The sequence below is a fragment of the Dasypus novemcinctus genome, chromosome 2 (genome assembly GCF_030445035.2).
Source record: "Dasypus novemcinctus isolate mDasNov1 chromosome 2, mDasNov1.1.hap2, whole genome shotgun sequence".
NCBI classification, from domain to species: domain Eukaryota; kingdom Metazoa; phylum Chordata; class Mammalia; order Cingulata; family Dasypodidae; genus Dasypus; species Dasypus novemcinctus.
In genome coordinates, this window is record NC_080674.1 from 188,492,317 (window position 1) to 188,508,966 (window position 16,650).

Genomic DNA, 16,650 nt, shown 5'->3' on the forward strand with positions numbered 1-16,650 from the left:
TTGGGGGTAAGACTGGTTTCCTTTAATGACTCGAAAGAAAGGAAACGGCCAGGTTTAAGGCAGCCTGGCCTGCCCCTTCCCCACAGGAACCCTGTCTCCAGGGTGGCAGGACACTGGCTGTGGCTTCAGTCTTGGGCCACTTGGAGGGTGTCTTGGCCGAACCGGTAAAAAGCAGCAACAGTGTGAACCTACACACACAAGGGTAGTGTCACGGGGGCCAGCATGTGGTAGCCTGCTCTGACGGAAGCGTTTGCTAGCTGGGTGGAGCACCCTGAGTCTGGGAGTTGAAGCCAAGACTAGCTGGTAGAGGCAGTACGGCTGTCCCCACCAGGAGCTTGCTGAGGGAGCAGACGGTTGTGTTGCCTCATGTTGAAAAGAACCTGTGGAAAGGGGACATCCCTTGGAACAAAAATGCCTTTAAGATAAAAGTGTGGCACACCCAGGAGCAGAAACTGGCAGCTGCTGCAACAGTTCCTAGCTCCTGGCCTCACCTGCAGGAGCAGGACACTTCATTGGGCAGGGCTGGGCCGAACCCGCAGCGTTTCACAGCTTCTCATCTTCTCTTCCATGTCTGAAAAAGACCACAGCCACCAACCTTGAGCCACAGGGCCCTCGGGCCTGGCCAGGCTTGCGTCTCACCCCTTAACCTACGTGGCTGAGCACCAGCCACGGGATCTGCAGCAACTTCCTCAAAGCCCTTGGCTCTCCCTGCCTCAGCTGAAGCCCCTCTGTCCAGGAACCCTAGCCAGTCCTGTGGGCATTTGCCAGCCCCCCTCCCCTGCGAATACACACGCCTTTCTGCCATCAGCTGGGATGAAGGCACCTGGGGATGGAAGGTGGGGCCCTTGTTGGAGCTGCTCTGACTGCTGGTTTGGCTCCCTTGCTGAGCTCACTGTCCATTCACCACAGCCTCAGCAGAGACACCCCCAGTTTCCTAATACAGTCGAAGTGGATTTAGGGGAGACCCTTGGCTGACCCTTACCATCCAAGGTGTATGGGAAAGTGGGAGGGATTTCACTGGATTCAGCCAAGCTCTCAGCAGCCAGCACCCTCAAGAGAGGCCCCTCTCCCATGAGGACACGTGCGGTCTCCGTGCCTCACTCAGTTCTGAGTCTTCGCCTGCCCAGGATCAGGAAGGCCCCTCTGCGCCGCCCTCCCCCCCCACAACCAGAGGGTGGTGTGGCTGTGGGCTCTCCCCCTCCCTAGTGTCTGCTGGGGGTCGTAGCTCCTGGCTCCTAGAGGTTGGTCAGCCACTCGGCCTCGTGCAGGCTCCAGGCTCACCTGTCAGGAGGGCGTCCAGCTTGGCTACCACGTGCCGTGCGTTGTCTGAGCTGAAGCACATCGGGGGCTTGAACTTGAGGACGTTCCTCCCAGGGCCATCAGTGCTCAGCAAAATGTAGTTCTCCTTCAGCCTGTGTGGGGGGGTTACGATAGGACACGGGCGGGGGCCCTGCAGCCCACCAGCTAAATACCTGGAATCCCTTCACGGGGTCTTCCCCAGCTTGGCCTTAGCCTCAGCTTCTGGGCCCCAGTCCTCTGCCCCCAGACCCCCCAAGGCCAGTACTCTGTGGACATGGCACCAGCTGAACTGCCCCTGGCCCTAAGCCGGCTGCACCCCCAGGCTGGGACCCTACCAGAGAGGGGCCTTGCCTCCCACTTGGGGCCTCAGCCAAGGTTGGAGTGGCCCTAGGGCTACAATGGCTGCAAAAAACGGCCTTTTCTCATACCTGCCATTTCTAGGTATGCTTAGATGCTTTCTTTACATGCACACAGTTCACTTTTTCTGTGGGGAATTAAAATGTAAAAACTGGCACAGTGAGTCCCTCACTTAGGCTCAGTAACTTCCCTGCGAGCCTTGATTATTTTTAGGAAGATGACTTCAGCTCTCCAAACTCCTTAACTTGGTCACTTGGAACAAAGAATCGTGTTTAGTCAATACTTAAACTTCTAATATATTTTCACCAAGTGGGGGTCTAACAGGATTGTATTTATACCTTTTCTGACCCCTACTCTGTTTTTGTTCAGTTATTTTTTTTTCTTACTCTAAGCCTTGTCTGGAGGGGGGGTGGGGTCTGCTTTCTAGATCCTTCGCCCCTTCCCATTCTTCCTGGTACTGACCGTGACTTAGAAAGAACAAGGTTTGGACAGAAGTCAAGACAGCTCCCTGTTCAAATCCTGGCCCTGCCACCTAGGAGTGGGGTGACTGCAGGTGACACACCTGTCCCCTGAGTCCCAGGGTAGATGCAAGGTGCCAGAAGTTAGATGTAGCCGGGGTCAGGCTAACTCTCCTCCCTGGGAGAGAGCTGGGGTGCCGGTGGGTACGCCTGACGCCGCCCAGGACTGCAGGGAGAAGCTGCCGGGCCTAGATGGCCACTGGGATGGGTCTGGAAAACCCACACAAGGGAAGGACTTATGATGATACCACTTAGGTGATTAAAAACAGCCAATTCCACAATTTGAATTAGGACCCACGTCAAACACAGAAGGGTCTTCAGTGGTGGGGAAAGGGGGAGAGGAGAGAATTATTCAGGAAGGGGGAAGGAGGCCTGAGGTCCTACTCGGGGGTCAAGTGGAAGAACACCCAAACGGGGGCGCTGGGGCAGATGGAGTCGGAGCTGGGAGATGTCCCCCGCCAAGCGGGGTCCAGGGCTCCTACCCATCCTGGGAACCTGCTGCCCTGGGAACGAGAAGTCTGCTTCTGTCCCACTGGCTCTGAGCATAGGAGGTTGCTCTGGGCTGGGAGTGGCTGGCGCCCTGAAGCCGTTGCTGCTGACCCAGCACCTCTCTGGAGTCCCGATGAGGGGATGCTTCCTGCCCCCAACCCCACTTGGTGCTCTGTAGGCCCAGGCTGCTGGAAACAGGATGGGAGGGTGGAGAGGCAAGAGGGAGGGGGAGGCTCCTTCCCAATCAGGCCCCCACCCTTATTCCTACTCTGGAAGGCAACCTGTTTCAATGGAAAAAATATACCTGGATACCAAGTAGTCAGCCTCTTCCGTGGCTGGGGTCCTCGTGACCTTGTCTTTGATCAGATCCACACCAATAAACAGCCCGACGCCCCTGGAGGCACAAGGTGACAGTTCAGAAGGCCGGGCCCAAGGACCCACGGTCTTCGCAGGACCCACGGTCCTAGCTCTTGCCTCCTGCTGGGCCTCAGCCAAGCCCCTTTTGTGTGCCAGAAGCCTCAGAGGGGGGTCCCTTGGCTGGGGAGGGTGATGTGAGTGTGGACAGAGGGAAGAGGTTTGTGGGTCAGATGGAACTCAGTTTGAATCCTGGCCCTTCCCCTCCCTGGAAGTGCCATGTGGGGCAACAGCGCCAGACAGTGCCTGAATTTCCCTCTTTGTAAAACAGAAGATAAAAATCCCCAGTAGCCCAGGTTGCTGTGAGGCTAAAGAGGAAACATCTGCTGGGACACAAAAGGACAAAATACTGTAGGATTGCATTTCTATGAACCACATATATTGTGTAACATATTGTATTATTTAAAGAAATGTCTTCTGGGTAAGCGGTTGGTGACCGTTGGCCCCAGGGCCTCACCTGACGTCCCCAATGATGGGATGCTTGACTTTCTGCTGCCTGAGGAGCTCCATCAAAAGGCTGCCCACGCAGGCAGCGTGAGCCTGAAGCTGCTCCTTCTCCAAGACGTCCAGGACTGCCAGCCCCACAGCGCAGGACACGGGGCTGCCCCCAAACTGAGCCAGGGGACAAAGGGCTGTGCCTCAGGGAGGTGAGGACAGCAGGACCCTCCACCCACATTCCACGGGCAGCGACAGAGCTTACAGGCTGAACCCCTTAGAGCTCGGAGTCCTCAGTGGGAAATGGCAGTATTCTGAGGGCCCCACCAGCTGCTCCACCAGCTGCAGCGGGTGCTAATGGCTGCCACCCAGGCTCAGATACACCCGGGGTGCAGCAGGAGCCCCCAAGGAGATGTAGAATGAGGAGAGACTGAGCTGCACATTCCTGTGGAAGTAGTTTTTTTTTTTTTTTGCTAAGGAAGGCCTTAGGCCCTTATCTCATGGGCTGTTTCCCACTCTGCCTTCTAGAAGAAGGTCAGCAATGGGCCAAAGACACACCGGGGAAAAGCCACTGTGTGGCTGGTTCTCCCAGGGCAGAATTTAAGGCACAGACTGGAGCTGGCAGCCTGGGAGCCACAGCTGGCTTGCAGACCCATTGTTTGGTCTGTCTGGTATTATGAGAAGTTCTGATTTAGGTCCTGATTTTTTAAAATAAGAGACTTCACTCCAAACTCTTGATTTCTGATAAAACAAAATTGACACCTGTGGCCACACCACGCCTGACATTGGCAGTTCCCTTCGAGCACCTGGAGGACTGACTCTTCTCTTTCCTGCCTGGTCCTGCAGATGTCTCCAGCAGACCAGCTATCTCCATTTTTTAGAAATTAGTTTTTGTTTTTTTGGTTTTTTAATCTTTATAAAGGCCAAATTTATGTGCATTATACTGCACATAGTGAAAGTGTACTGTTTGATGAGATTTGGCAAATGCATACACATATGAATCCTCCACTACCAAGAAGATAAAAAATATTTCCATCACTCCTCAGATTTCCTTGTGTCCCCCCACCCCCAAACCTATCACCACAGCTTTGCCTTCTAGACTGTCCTGTAAATGGAATCATAGTATGTAGCCTCCTGTGCTTGTCTTTTTCTGCTCAACATGTTTTGAAAATTTATCTGTGTTGTGTGGGTCCATAGTTCATTCTTTTATTGTGTCATGGTATTCCATCTTATGGACATAGCATGATTTGTTTAGCTAATCTCCTGTTGACAGTCTTCTGGGTTATTTTGAATTTGGGGCTATTATGAATAAAACTGCTATGAATATTCATGAACAAGTCTTTGTGGAAACAAATACTCTCATTTCTTTTGGGTAAATACCCAAGAGTGGAACAAGAGTGGAACTGCTAGGTTGCATGTATTAATTTCAAAAACCTGCAAAACTGTTTTCCAAAGTGGTTGCTAACATTTTACATTCCCACCATCAATATATGAAAATTCCAGTTGTGCCACCTTCTTGCCATCAGGGGGAACTGTCTGTTTAGTTTGCGCTGTTCTGACGGGTGTGTCACACTATCCTTGAAGCTGTCCTTGAGACCCCCCTGAAAATTCACAGGCAGAGGCTCATCCTGAGACCATAAAGAGCTTCCCAGGTAATTCTACGAAGCAGCTTACTGATATGTCCAAGAGAAATTGGTGCAAGGGATACAGGGGATGGACTGAGGTGACGTACTGTATAATATTACTAACCGTGAGCTAGTTAAATAGCGGTGTCAGTCAAAATGGCAACTTTGATTTAGAATCATGACCTGGCCAAGATGCTAAACTAGCATGACTGATAGCACTTCTCCCCCATGATTCTTCTGCCCTCCAGTTCCTCAGTTTTGCCTGGCCTTTCCTCAAAGCAAATTCTTGACTACGCGCAACGCGATCAATGACCCAAGGGAAAAATGGGCTCACAGGCAAGACATTTGATCAACAGAATTATTTCAAAAGAACAGCAGCAGGAGAAATCCAAGATGGCGGAGTAGAGAGCAGCAGGGTGCACCTGTACTCTAGAAATGGCAAGACAACAGGTGCAGGGGTGGTGGCATGGAGAGCCCAGGTGGGTAGCCTCACTGATCATGGAGAAGGTGGTGGAGGGAGCAGTGCAGGTGGCCCGTGAGGGTGGCCTTGCCAGGAGCTGGGGGAATGGTGAAGGTGACCTTGCAGGGTGACGGGACTGAAGTGTGAGGAAATAATGGCTGAACATTTCCTAACTCTTAGCAATAGGGACATGGATGTACTTGTCCAGGAAGCACAGTGTACTCCGAACAGAATACATCCTAACAAAAATATTCAGAGACACTACTCATCTGATCGCCAAAGCCCAAAGATAAAAGAATACTGAAAGCAGCCAAAGAAAAACGATTCATCACACAAGAGAAGCTCGATGAGATTAAGTGCTGATTTCTCCTCAGAAACCAAGGAGGTGAGAAGGTAATTGTATGACATACTTAAGGTACGGAAAGAGAAAAATGGTCAGCCAAGAATTCTGTATTCGGAAAAGTTGTCCTTCAAAAATGAGAGAGAGATGAAAATATTCACAGATGAACAGAAACTAAGATTCAGAAACAATAAGCCTACCATATAAGAAATACTAAAGGGAGTTCTGCAGGACGAAAGGAAAAAATGGTGAGGATTATTAGTAAAGGTAACTAAAAGGGTAAAAAGAGACAAAAATATGACATAAAAGCCTAAGGATAAAATGGTTGAAGTACTGCTTTTACAGTAATAACACTCAAAATTAATGGATTAACCTCTCCAATTAAGAGACATATAGATTGACAGAATGGATTTAAAAAATCCATTTATATGCTGTCTACAAAAGACCTTAGAGCCAAGGACACAAATAGGTTGAAAGAGAAAGGTTACAAAACGATATTGCATGTAAACAGGAATTAAAAAGACCTGGGGGGGAGCGGACTTGGCCCAGTGGTTAGGGCGTCTGTCTACCACATGGGAGGTCTGCAGTTCAAACCCCGGGCCTCCTTGACCCGTGTGGAGCTGGCCCGTGCAGCGCTGATGCGCGCAAGGAGTGCCCAGCCACGCCAGGGTGTCCCCCGCGTAGGGGAGCCCCACGCACGCGCAAGGAGCACCTCCTGTAAGGAGAGCTGCCCAGCACGAAAGAAAGTGCAGCCTGCCCAGAACTGGCGCCGCACACACAGAAAGCAGACAAAGCAAGATGATGCAACAAAAAGAAACACAGATTCCCGTTGCTGCTGATAAGGACAGAAGCAGTCACAGAAGAACACGCAGCGAGTGGACACAGAACAGACAACTGGGGGGGGGAGGGGAAGAGAAATAAATAAGTCTTAAAAAAAAAAAACTGGGGTAGCTATACTAATATTGGACAAAATAGACTTTAAATGCAAAACTGTTATAAGAGACAAATGACACTACATTAATAAAAGGGGATGATATACCAAGAAGAAAGAACAATCATAGTATTTATGCACATAACCAATGTGCCCCAAAATTAATGAGGCAGACATTGACAAAACTGAGGGAACAAATAGATGCCTCTAGAATAATAGTGCAGATTTTGAATAATATGAAAAGGAACTAGCCCTAATAGACATAAACAGAACGCTGCACCCCCCAAAAATAGGATATCCATTCCTCTCGAGTGCTCATGGGTCATTCTCCAAAATAGACCATGTGTTAGTTCACAGAATAAGCCTCAAGGAATTTAGAAAAAGTGAAATTATATGAAGCACTTTATCTGAGCATAAGAATGAACCTGGAAATAAAAAAAGGTGAAGAACTGGGAAATTCACAAGTATATGAAAATTAAGCACACACTCCTAAACTATCAGTAGGTCAAAGAAGAAATTGCAAGATAAATCGGTATCTTGAGGCAAATGAAAATAACACAATATACCATATTTACGGAATGCAAGTGAGGCAGTGATGAGAAGGAGATTTATAACCCTAAATGCCCCTACACTAAAAAGAAAAAAGCAGAGAAGCAGACTTGGCCCAATGGATCGGGTGTCTGCCTACCACATGGGAGGTCTGCGGTTCAAACACCGGGCCTCCTTGACCCGTGTGGAGCTGGCCATGCGCAGTGCTGATGCGCGCAAGGAGTGCCCTGCCACGCAGGGGTGTCCCCTGCGTACGGGAGCCCCACGCGCAAGGAGTGCACCCCGTAAGGAGAGCCGCCCAGCAGGAAAGAAAGTGCAGCCTGCCCAGGAATGGCGCCGCACATGGAGAGCTGACACAAGATGACGCAACAAAAAGAAACACAGATTCCTGGTGCTGCTGATAAAGATGGAAGCGGTCACCGAAGAACACACAGTAAATGGACACAGAGAGCAGACAACTCGGGGGGTGGAGGGGAGAGAAATAAACTTAAAAATAAATAAATTAAAAAAAAATAAAATGGGTCATGGGCACCCAGGTGTTGTATTTTTTCTGTTATATATATTTAATTAAGAAAAAAGCTAAAGTGAAAGACCTAATGGCACACCTAGAAGAACTAAAAAAAGAACAGCACACTAATCCCAAAGCAAGCAGAAGAAAAGAAATTATGAAGATTAGAGCAGAAATAAATGAAACTGGGGGAAAAAAAAACAATTAACAAAACCAAAACCTGGTTTTTAGAAGATAAAGTTGACAAATCTTTAGCTAGTCTAACAAATTAAAACAAAAAAAGATGCAAACAAAATCAGAAAAAAGAAGAGACATTACCACTGGCCCCACAGAAATAAAAAGGACCCTAAGAGGATATTATGAGAAATTGTATGCCAACAAATTAGACCACTTAGATGAAATGGATAAATTCCTAGAAACACAAACAACCTTACACTGACTCTAGAAGAAAGAAAAGATTTAAGTAGACCAAAGACAAGAGATTGAGTCAGTCACCATAAACCTCCCACCGAAGAAGCGCCTAGGACAGATGACTTCACGTAGGGGAGCCCCACGCGCAAGGAGTGTGCCCGTAAGGAGAGCGCCCAGCGCGAAGGAGGGAGCAGCCTGCCCAGGAGTGGCGCCGCCCACACGGAGAGCTGACACAGCAAGGTGACGCAACAAAAAGAAACACAGATTCCCGTGCCGCTGACAACAGAAGCGGACAAAGAAACAAGACGCAGCAAACAGACACAGAGAACAGACAACCAGGGCCAGGGGGAGGGGGGAGGAAGGGGAGAGAAATAAATAAATAAATAACTTTAAAAAAACCACACACAACAGTATCTTTTAGACTTTGGGGTAAGGAGAGACTTTTTAAGACCTAAAAAGCACTGTTGACATTATGTTGAGGGAAGCAGACGTGGCTCAAATGATAGAGCACCTGTCTACCACATGGGAGGTCCAGGGTTCGATCCCCAGGGCCTCCTGACCCATGTGGTGAGCTGGCCCACGGGAAGTGCTGTCACCTGCAAGGAGTGCCGTGCCATACGGGGCATCCTCACATAGGGGTGCCCATGCTCAAGGAGTGCACCTCGCAAGAAGAGCCACCCCAAGTGAAAAAAGCGCAGCCTGCCCAGGAGTGGCGCTGCACACACGGAGAGCTGACGCAGCAGATGATGCAACAAAAAAGAGACGCAGTTTCCCAGTGCCCCTGGATAATGCAAGCAGACACAGAAGAACACACAGCAAGTGGACACAGATAACAGACGACGGGGGTAAGGGGAGAGAAATAAATAAAAGATAAATCTTTAAAAGCATTATGTTGAGTGAAATAAGCCAGACACTAAAGGACAAACATTGTATGGTCTCACTGATATGAACTAAATACAATGAGTAGCTTTATGGAGTTGGATGATGGAGTGTAGGTTGGTGGGAGATGGAATGTGGGCTGAGCAGGGGGAGCTGATGCTGGATGTGTGCAGGATGTTTAGCGAGGTCAGCTGTAATATGTGGTAATGGATGGAGACGATGGAGCACACTGTAATGAGTGTAACAAACACTGCTGGTTCATGGATGCGATTGTGGCTGAAATGAGTCACCCAGGGAGATGAATGTTAGTTGGAGGACAGCTGGAGGATAATATAGAGAACGTATAACAGTGACTTCGGAGGTACATGAGGATTATAGTTAATAATATAAATACAGGAATGTGCTTCAACCACAAGATGTTAAGAATGTGGTGCTAGATGGGGAAAATATCATTAATACAACTTATACAGTTAACAGTATTGCAATGTTTTGTGCAAAAGCAAAGAAGGTACTATATTAATAACGCTAAGGTAAAAAAAGAATATGGGGTTTGGTTTTGTGAGGTATGAAAATGATTAACCATTTTTTTCTCCTCATTTTCTTCATTTACAAGGAACCCTTGACTATGTCATTTAACTAATTTGTGTTTATCTGTTTATCTTTCTGAACAATGAAGGAACAACTGAATTTTTTGTTGGGATTAAATGAGATAAAAGTGCCTGGACAGAACTTTTTTTCCATAAACTTGTTCAGCTGCCTTATTTTATTTTTGGAATTTCGAAATAAAGCTTGAATATTTAAAAAAAGCACTGTCTGTAAAATAAAAGAATAAGAGCGGTGGACTTGGCCCAGTGGTTGGGCGTCCGTCTACCACATGGGAGGTCCGCGGTTCAAACCCCGGCCCTCTTGACCCGTGTGGAGCTGGCCCATGCGCAGTGCTGATGCGTGCAAGGAGTGCCCTGCCACACAGGGGTGTCCCCGCATAGGGGAGCCCCACGCGCAAGGAGTGCGCCCCGTAAGGAGAGCTGCCCAGCGCGAAAGGAAGTGCAGCCTGCCCAGGAATGGTGCTGCACACACGGAGAGCTGACACAGCAAGATGACGCAACAAAAAGAAACACAGATTCCCGTGCCGCTGACAACAACAGAAGCAGACAAAGAAGACACAGCAAATAGACACAGAACAGACGATTGGGGTGGGGGAGGAGGGGAGAGAAATAAATCTGTTTTTAAAAAAAAAGAATGATATGGTGGACCATGTTAAAAGTAAGAGCTTTGGTTCTTCCAGAAACACTTAAAAGAAGTGAAGGGAAGCGGATTTGGCCCAATGGATAGTGCATCTGCCTACCACATGGGAGGTCCAAGGTTCAAACCCAGGGCCTCCTGACCAGTGTGATGAGCTGGCCCATGCGCAGTGCTGATGCGCAAGGAGTGCTGTGCCATGCAGGGGAGCCCCACATGCAAGGAGTGTGCCCTGTAAGGAGAGTCGCCCAGCGCGAAAGATGTGCAGCCTGTCCAGGAATGGCGCTGCATACACGGAGAGCCGACGCAGCAAGATGACACAACAAAACGAGGCACAGATTCCGGGTGCCACTGACAAGAATACAAGTGGACACAGAAGAACACACAGTGAATGGACACAGAGAGCAGACAACTGAGGGAGAGGGGGCGGGGAAGGAAAGAAATAAATAGAAAAAAAAAGTGAAAATACAGGCTATATTGGGAAGTGGGTGTAGCTCAGTGGTTGAGCATCTGCTTCCCATGTATGAGGTCATGGATTCGATCTCTGGTACCTCCAAAACAAAAAACAAAAAACAAATGCAGGATGAACACATTCACAATATACAGAATTGACAATATACAGAATCTTACATATCAAGAATACCGAGATACAAATGTGTGCATATAGCTATGTGTGTACACACATATACATACACACACATACATACACATACAAATCCCCCCCAAAATAAGAAAAATATTAGTAACAATAAAAAATGGGCAAAAGACATAAACAGAAGAGGGAATACATGGATAATAAACATAAATAGGGAAGCAGATGTGGCGCAAGCAGCTGGGCTCCTGTCTACCATATGGGAGGTCCAGGGTTCAGTTCCTGGGGCCTCCTGGTGAAGACGAGCTGGCCCGAGAGGAGAACTGGCCCATGTGGAGAGCTGACCCACACAGCGTGCTGGCCTGCGCAGGAGTGCTGGCCCACATGGAGAGCTGGCACAGCAACAAAAAGAGACACAGAGAGGAAAAAATAAGAGACACAGCAGACCAGGGAGCTGAGGTGGCACCAGAGATTGAGCACCTCTCTCTGGAAGGTCCCAGGATTGGTTCCCAGAGCCGCCTAAAGAGAAGACAAGCAGACACAGAAGAACGCACAGTGAATGGACAGGAAGCGCAAAAACAATGAAGGGTGGAGGAATAAAAAAAAATTTGGAAAAAAAAAAGGCTGTCATGAGCCAAGGGTTATACACAACCTAATTCTGTGCACTGGAGATTCAAGAACAACAAAGAAACAAAAATCAGGTTCCTGCTCTGCTCAGTTGTCTCACCTATTGTGACACGTTCTTTCCTCCGTACGCGGCAGATTCGTCCTCATCCCTCGAGACTCAGTTCTCCCCTTCTCCATGAAGGCCCCTCCCCAGCCCGCCCCTGTCCACTACCCCTCCAGCCCCCGGCGTCCTGTGTGTTCACAGCCCCACGAACACGTTACTTCCAGGGAGCCCTTCGCCACACGGCTGTGATCACGTGTTTGAGTGTGTCTTCCCCGACAACGCGACTGTCTGGGCCAGAGGCTGTCCCCGGGGTGTAGAGTGCCAGCTTGCTGAAAGTGCCAGGCCCCTGCCCCTCCAAGGTGTCACCTTCCTCACCCTCAGTGGCCTTCCCTGTTATCCCCCTTGCCAAATTCTGACATGCCTCCATCCCCAAGTCAACGGGGTTCTTTCCTGGGGGAAGCTACGGGAGCTCGTCGTGCCTTCCACTCGGCTCCTTCCTGTTCCTCCCAGACCTGGGCCTCTCCTCTCCCATCTGGTCGCATCTCTCCCTACCTCTGGTTCTTGCTGCACACCGATGGCCAGAGACCTTTCTAAAGGGTATTTCAGATCTCGTCCCGCCCTGATTAAAACCCTTCCACGGCTCCTCACTGCTTTCAGGATCTGTCCAGACAACCTGCTCCATTATTACTTTTTAAGGAGGTACTAGGGATTGAACCCAGGACCTCGTATGTGGGAAGCAGGAGCTCAACCACTGTGCTACACTCGCTCCCCTGCTCCTTTATTTTTTAAGGAGTAAAATAAAATTATTTATTAGTAAGTAATATACTCATGTCAATTACAGAGTTACAAAGAAATTTTCATGGAATGAACAAATTTAAAATAAGAGGCTTCCATCTCTTAAAATAGGCTCCACTTAATCAGTTTTCGCTCCAGCCTCAGTGCACAGTAGGCAGATTCTGCTGGAATTTCAGGAGAGGGGGACCCTTGCATTCTTTCTCTATACTCCTTGATGGCACAGTTCCTTTTGACAGGTTTTGGACAGATACTAGCTTTTTAAAATGTTTTCTTTTCTGAACGTCGGCCCGCCGAGGCCGGCCCTGAGGGATCTGTGCTGGGCCGCCAGCCCCGCCTGCGAGCTCAGCGCTGCCCCTCGCCCCGGAGCCCCACTCACTGTGTTGAAGTACTCGACGCCGGTGGCTTCAAAGGCCCTCGCCACGGCCTGGGTGGTGGCCACGCAGGCGAGGGGGTGGCCGTTGCCGATGGGCTTGCCCATGGTGACGATGTCGGGGACGAAGCCCTCCCCCTGCAGCTGGAAGGCCCAGAAGTGCCGGCCCACTCGGCCGAAGCCCACCTGAATCTCATCCGCGACAAAGACCCCGCCGGCCTGGCGGATGTGCCTGCGGCAGGGGACGGGGGACAGGGGGCTGGGCAGAGGGAGCAGGCCGGGAGCGCTTGGGGCTCTGCCTCAGGCCCTGTGGGCGAGCAGGTGGGGGGCCTCGAGCCAGTGGCGCTCTGGGGGCGCCCCTCGGCAGGCGCTGGGCCTCGCCTTCCGGCACGCAGGCCGGCCGCCCCTGGGGTGTGGGACGGACTCGGGGAGGCCCGGCACGCCTGCCTGTGCCCTGGCCAGACGCCCCCCTGCTACTCACTCTGCCACTCGCGGGAAGTAGCCGGGTGGGGGAACGACCTGCCCTCCCACGCTGGGCAGGGACTCCACGAAGAACGCCGCGACCTGGGGGTGAGGCAGGGGGCGGGGGACACCGCTGTGGCGGAGCCGGGTGGCGAGGCCCGTCCTGCTTATGCCGGCTCCGGCCATCGCTGCGCCTCCGCTCTGGGCTCCGCGTCACATCCACGGGGCCTGTGACTCGGTTTTCTTCCAGCCCCAAACCCACACTCACCATCCCCCCCCAGGCACCTTGCACTCGGCGTGCCCCAAACTAAAGCCCCTGCTTCCTCTCCCTGTAAACCTTCCTGTCTGGTGACCAGCCCAGCCCCCTGCCCCCAGCCCAGGACAAAATCTGGCCCCCATCCTCGTCCTTGAGCCGCCCCTGGCATCCCATCAGTCAGTCCCCACTGGCCCCTGCCCTGCCTCTGTGACGTTCCTGGAACGCTGCTCACCTGGACGCCACAGCCTTCTGGCCTGTTTCCTCCCTGGACACCCCTCTCCCCACCCATCCTCCACTGAGGACTGAGCCCCGTGCGCCCCACTCGTGACCCTCCGCCGACCCCCTCTGGCTTCCAGCAGTGACCCCCCACGCCGTGTTCTGCTTCGAGAAGCTGCAGCGGCCGCCGCGAGCCGAGGGGGCGGCAATGGGCGCCCACACGTGCTGCCCCAGCCCCGCTGTCTGCTCACGTTTCAGGGCCTGCGCCCTCCCGGCCTCTCCGGCCCCTCGGCCTGCCTGGCTTTGCCGTGTCCCTGCTAGCTCGGCCGGGTCGCTCTTCAGTGGGGCCTTCTTGAGAGCCATCCCACAGCCTCCCCTCTACCCCCGCCACGGGAGCCCGATCCCAGGGACCCGCGCCGCTCCTGTCCCCGCCTCCCTGCCGCTCAGCCTGGAGGAGCTCTCCAGAGAACAGCCCTGGTGTCATGCCCTGGCCCTGACGCGACAGCCCCACGGCCCCCGGGTGGAGGCTGGGCCCGAGCGCGGCACTCGGGCTGCCTGCTCTGCGCTCAGCTCCTGGCCGCTCTGCCGACCGCTGCCTCCGGCTGCCCCCGCCTGGCTCATCCTACTCACCTGGCACCGCGGAAGTCAGGCGGCCCTTCCGCGAGGCTCCCTCTGCACCCCACGCCAGCCCGACGCGGGTTAGGAAGCCCCGCTCGCCTCCAGCGCCCAGGACAGCTCTGCCCTGCTCCTCCCCGTGCACTGAAGCTCTCTCCCGGGCGGCTGCCCCCACTGCCAGATTCCCAGAGGGCAGGGCCGGGCTTGGGCCTTCTCCCTGGGGTGCCCCAGCACCCAGCACCCAGCAGAGGGCTGCAAGCTGCGCTGGAGGGCAGGCGCCCCAGCGCTCACCTTCCTGCCCTTCGCCTGCGCGCTGCGGACCACGCGTTGCACCTCCTCGGCGTAGGCCGCGGCTGGGTGGGGGTGGTCCTCCCGGTAGGGGCCGCGGTAGGTGTCTGGCAGCGGGGCCTGCGGGGGGAGGGGGTGACAGTGCCGGGTCACCCAGGCCCCGGGGCGGGCCCCGACCTTGGCCGCTGTGCGCGGTGCGTACCACGTGGACCCACTCCTTCTGGCCGTCCAGGTCCCGGAACTTGTAGGGACTGATGTCGATCAGGGAGCTCAGGTGACCGTGGTAGGCTCTGGGGGGGGAGAAGGGAGGGTGGGCGCCGGTCCTGGGCGGCCCGCGGGCCCTGACCCTCCTCGGAAGGGGCACAGGGGAGGCCCATCCTTCCACCACCCAAGCCCCGGGCCGCGAAGAGCGCGGGCCGTGCGGTCAGCCAGGCTCCCGGCCACGCCACGTCCCAGCGCCGCCGCCCTGGCCCGCCACCTAACCTCTCTGGGCTTTTTTTTTTAGGAGGTCCTGGGGATCAAACCCAGGACCTCCCACATGTCCCCAGTGAGAGGTGGTTTTTACGTTTGCTTGTTTTTAGGCAGTACGGGGGATCGAACCTGGGCCTCGGACATGGCAAGCAGGTGCTCAGCCACTTGAGCTACACCCACTCCCCAGCTCCATTTTCTCTTCTGTAAAACGGGGGTGGGGTGGAGTGTGTGGGTTCTCCTCTAGTGTTAGCCCGAGGCTGAAACGTGGGAACGCTCTAAAGCTGGCCTGGGTCCTGCGTGGGAAGCTGCTGGCGGAATGGTTTTAGCATCTCATTGTGCAAGAGGAGCTCTCGCTTCCTTACAAAGCATTCTCTGCTCCCCAGAGGCCACCCTCCCAGATCAGTGACCCAGGGCAAGGCGCCTCCTGTGAGGCCTCTGCCTGGGTGCTCCCCCCAGCCCCAGCCCCAGCCCGAGCCCTCATCCCTCCTGGCTGAGGCACCGAGACCTGGCTGCCCTGCTCCCCGCCAGGCCCCCGGCCTCGGGCTCCGGGAAGGGGCAGGGCTGGGGGGCGCACTTACTGGTCTAGGACCACCACGTCCTGGTGTCCCGTGTACTGGCGGGCCAGCCTCAGGGCCAGGTCATTGGCTTCGGACCTGCAGCAGACAAGGGGGCCCGGCCGAGCCGCCTGAGCGCAGGCCCGGCTCTCGCTCTGCTGTCCCCCACTGGACGACTGCTGCCCCGAGAGGCCCTGCGGGATACCATCCCCTCAGGAAATGTTTGCCAAATGCGCCCCGTGTGCCAGGCCTGGTGGCAGGAGAGGGAGCTAAAAGAATCAGTAGAACAGGCCCTGACCTGGCTGGACCTGACATGCCAGCATGTGCCACGGACACCAAAGGACCAAGAAAGAAGATAAGGACCCACTTGACTGGTCCTACAGTGGAAGCAGGGCGCTGGGGGAGAGGGAGGACCAGGTCGGGGGGCACTTTCAATGGGGGGCTGGGAAGGCCTCTATGAAGAAGTCCCGATGCGGAAGTGTCCAGGGAGGGAGCAGCGGTGGCAAGGCCCCGTGGAGGAAAAGGAAGCGAGAGAGGCCAGGGTGGCCAGGGGCCTCCTGGGGACAGGGGTGGGCCGAGTCGGGAGATGGGGGAGGCGCGCAAAGCCGGGTTTCTGGCCTTGGACGGAGCCTGGATTTTATTTTCAGTGCCGTGGGAAGCTGCTGAAGGGCCTTCCCTGGAGAAGGGGCATGATTCAGCTCCCGTCTCCGTGTGTCTAACGGAGGAGAAGGGAATGCAAGTGGAAGTGGGGGAGCTGGGAGGAGGACGGGAGGCTGTCATGGCTGTGGAGGCGGATGGAGGCGGCTGGACCTGAGGGCTACCTGGGGACAGCCAGGCTCGACGCAGGCCAGGGAGGGGAGGGTGGGGGTGCCTCGAGCACCCCGTCAAGGGCGGTTTACTGGGTGAG

The 16,650-nt window shown here is 53.5% G+C and overlaps 1 protein-coding gene across 3 annotated transcripts in view; it reads right to left on the reverse strand.

The window, feature by feature from the left end:
• Positions 1-16,650, reverse strand: part of PHYKPL (5-phosphohydroxy-L-lysine phospho-lyase) — a 20,704-nt gene continuing 4,054 nt past the window's right edge. For 2 of the 3 annotated variants that reach the window (XM_058283128.2, XM_058283139.2), the window contains exons 4-13: positions 15,768-15,842; positions 14,921-15,008; positions 14,722-14,838; positions 13,363-13,445; positions 12,888-13,113; positions 3,535-3,689; positions 2,968-3,057; positions 1,282-1,412; positions 492-571; positions 1-380 (exon numbers count right to left, since the gene is read on the reverse strand). In XM_058283128.2, coding sequence (XP_058139111.1) covers positions 510-571; positions 1,282-1,412; positions 2,968-3,057; positions 3,535-3,689; positions 12,888-13,113; positions 13,363-13,445; positions 14,722-14,838; positions 14,921-15,008; positions 15,768-15,842 — 1,027 coding nt within the window. In that variant the 3' untranslated portion in view covers positions 1-380; positions 492-509. The remainder of the gene's footprint in view (positions 381-491; positions 572-1,281; positions 1,413-2,967; positions 3,058-3,534; positions 3,690-12,887; positions 13,114-13,362; positions 13,446-14,721; positions 14,839-14,920; positions 15,009-15,767; positions 15,843-16,650) is intronic. The other variant, XM_058283131.2, reaches the window with a different exon arrangement.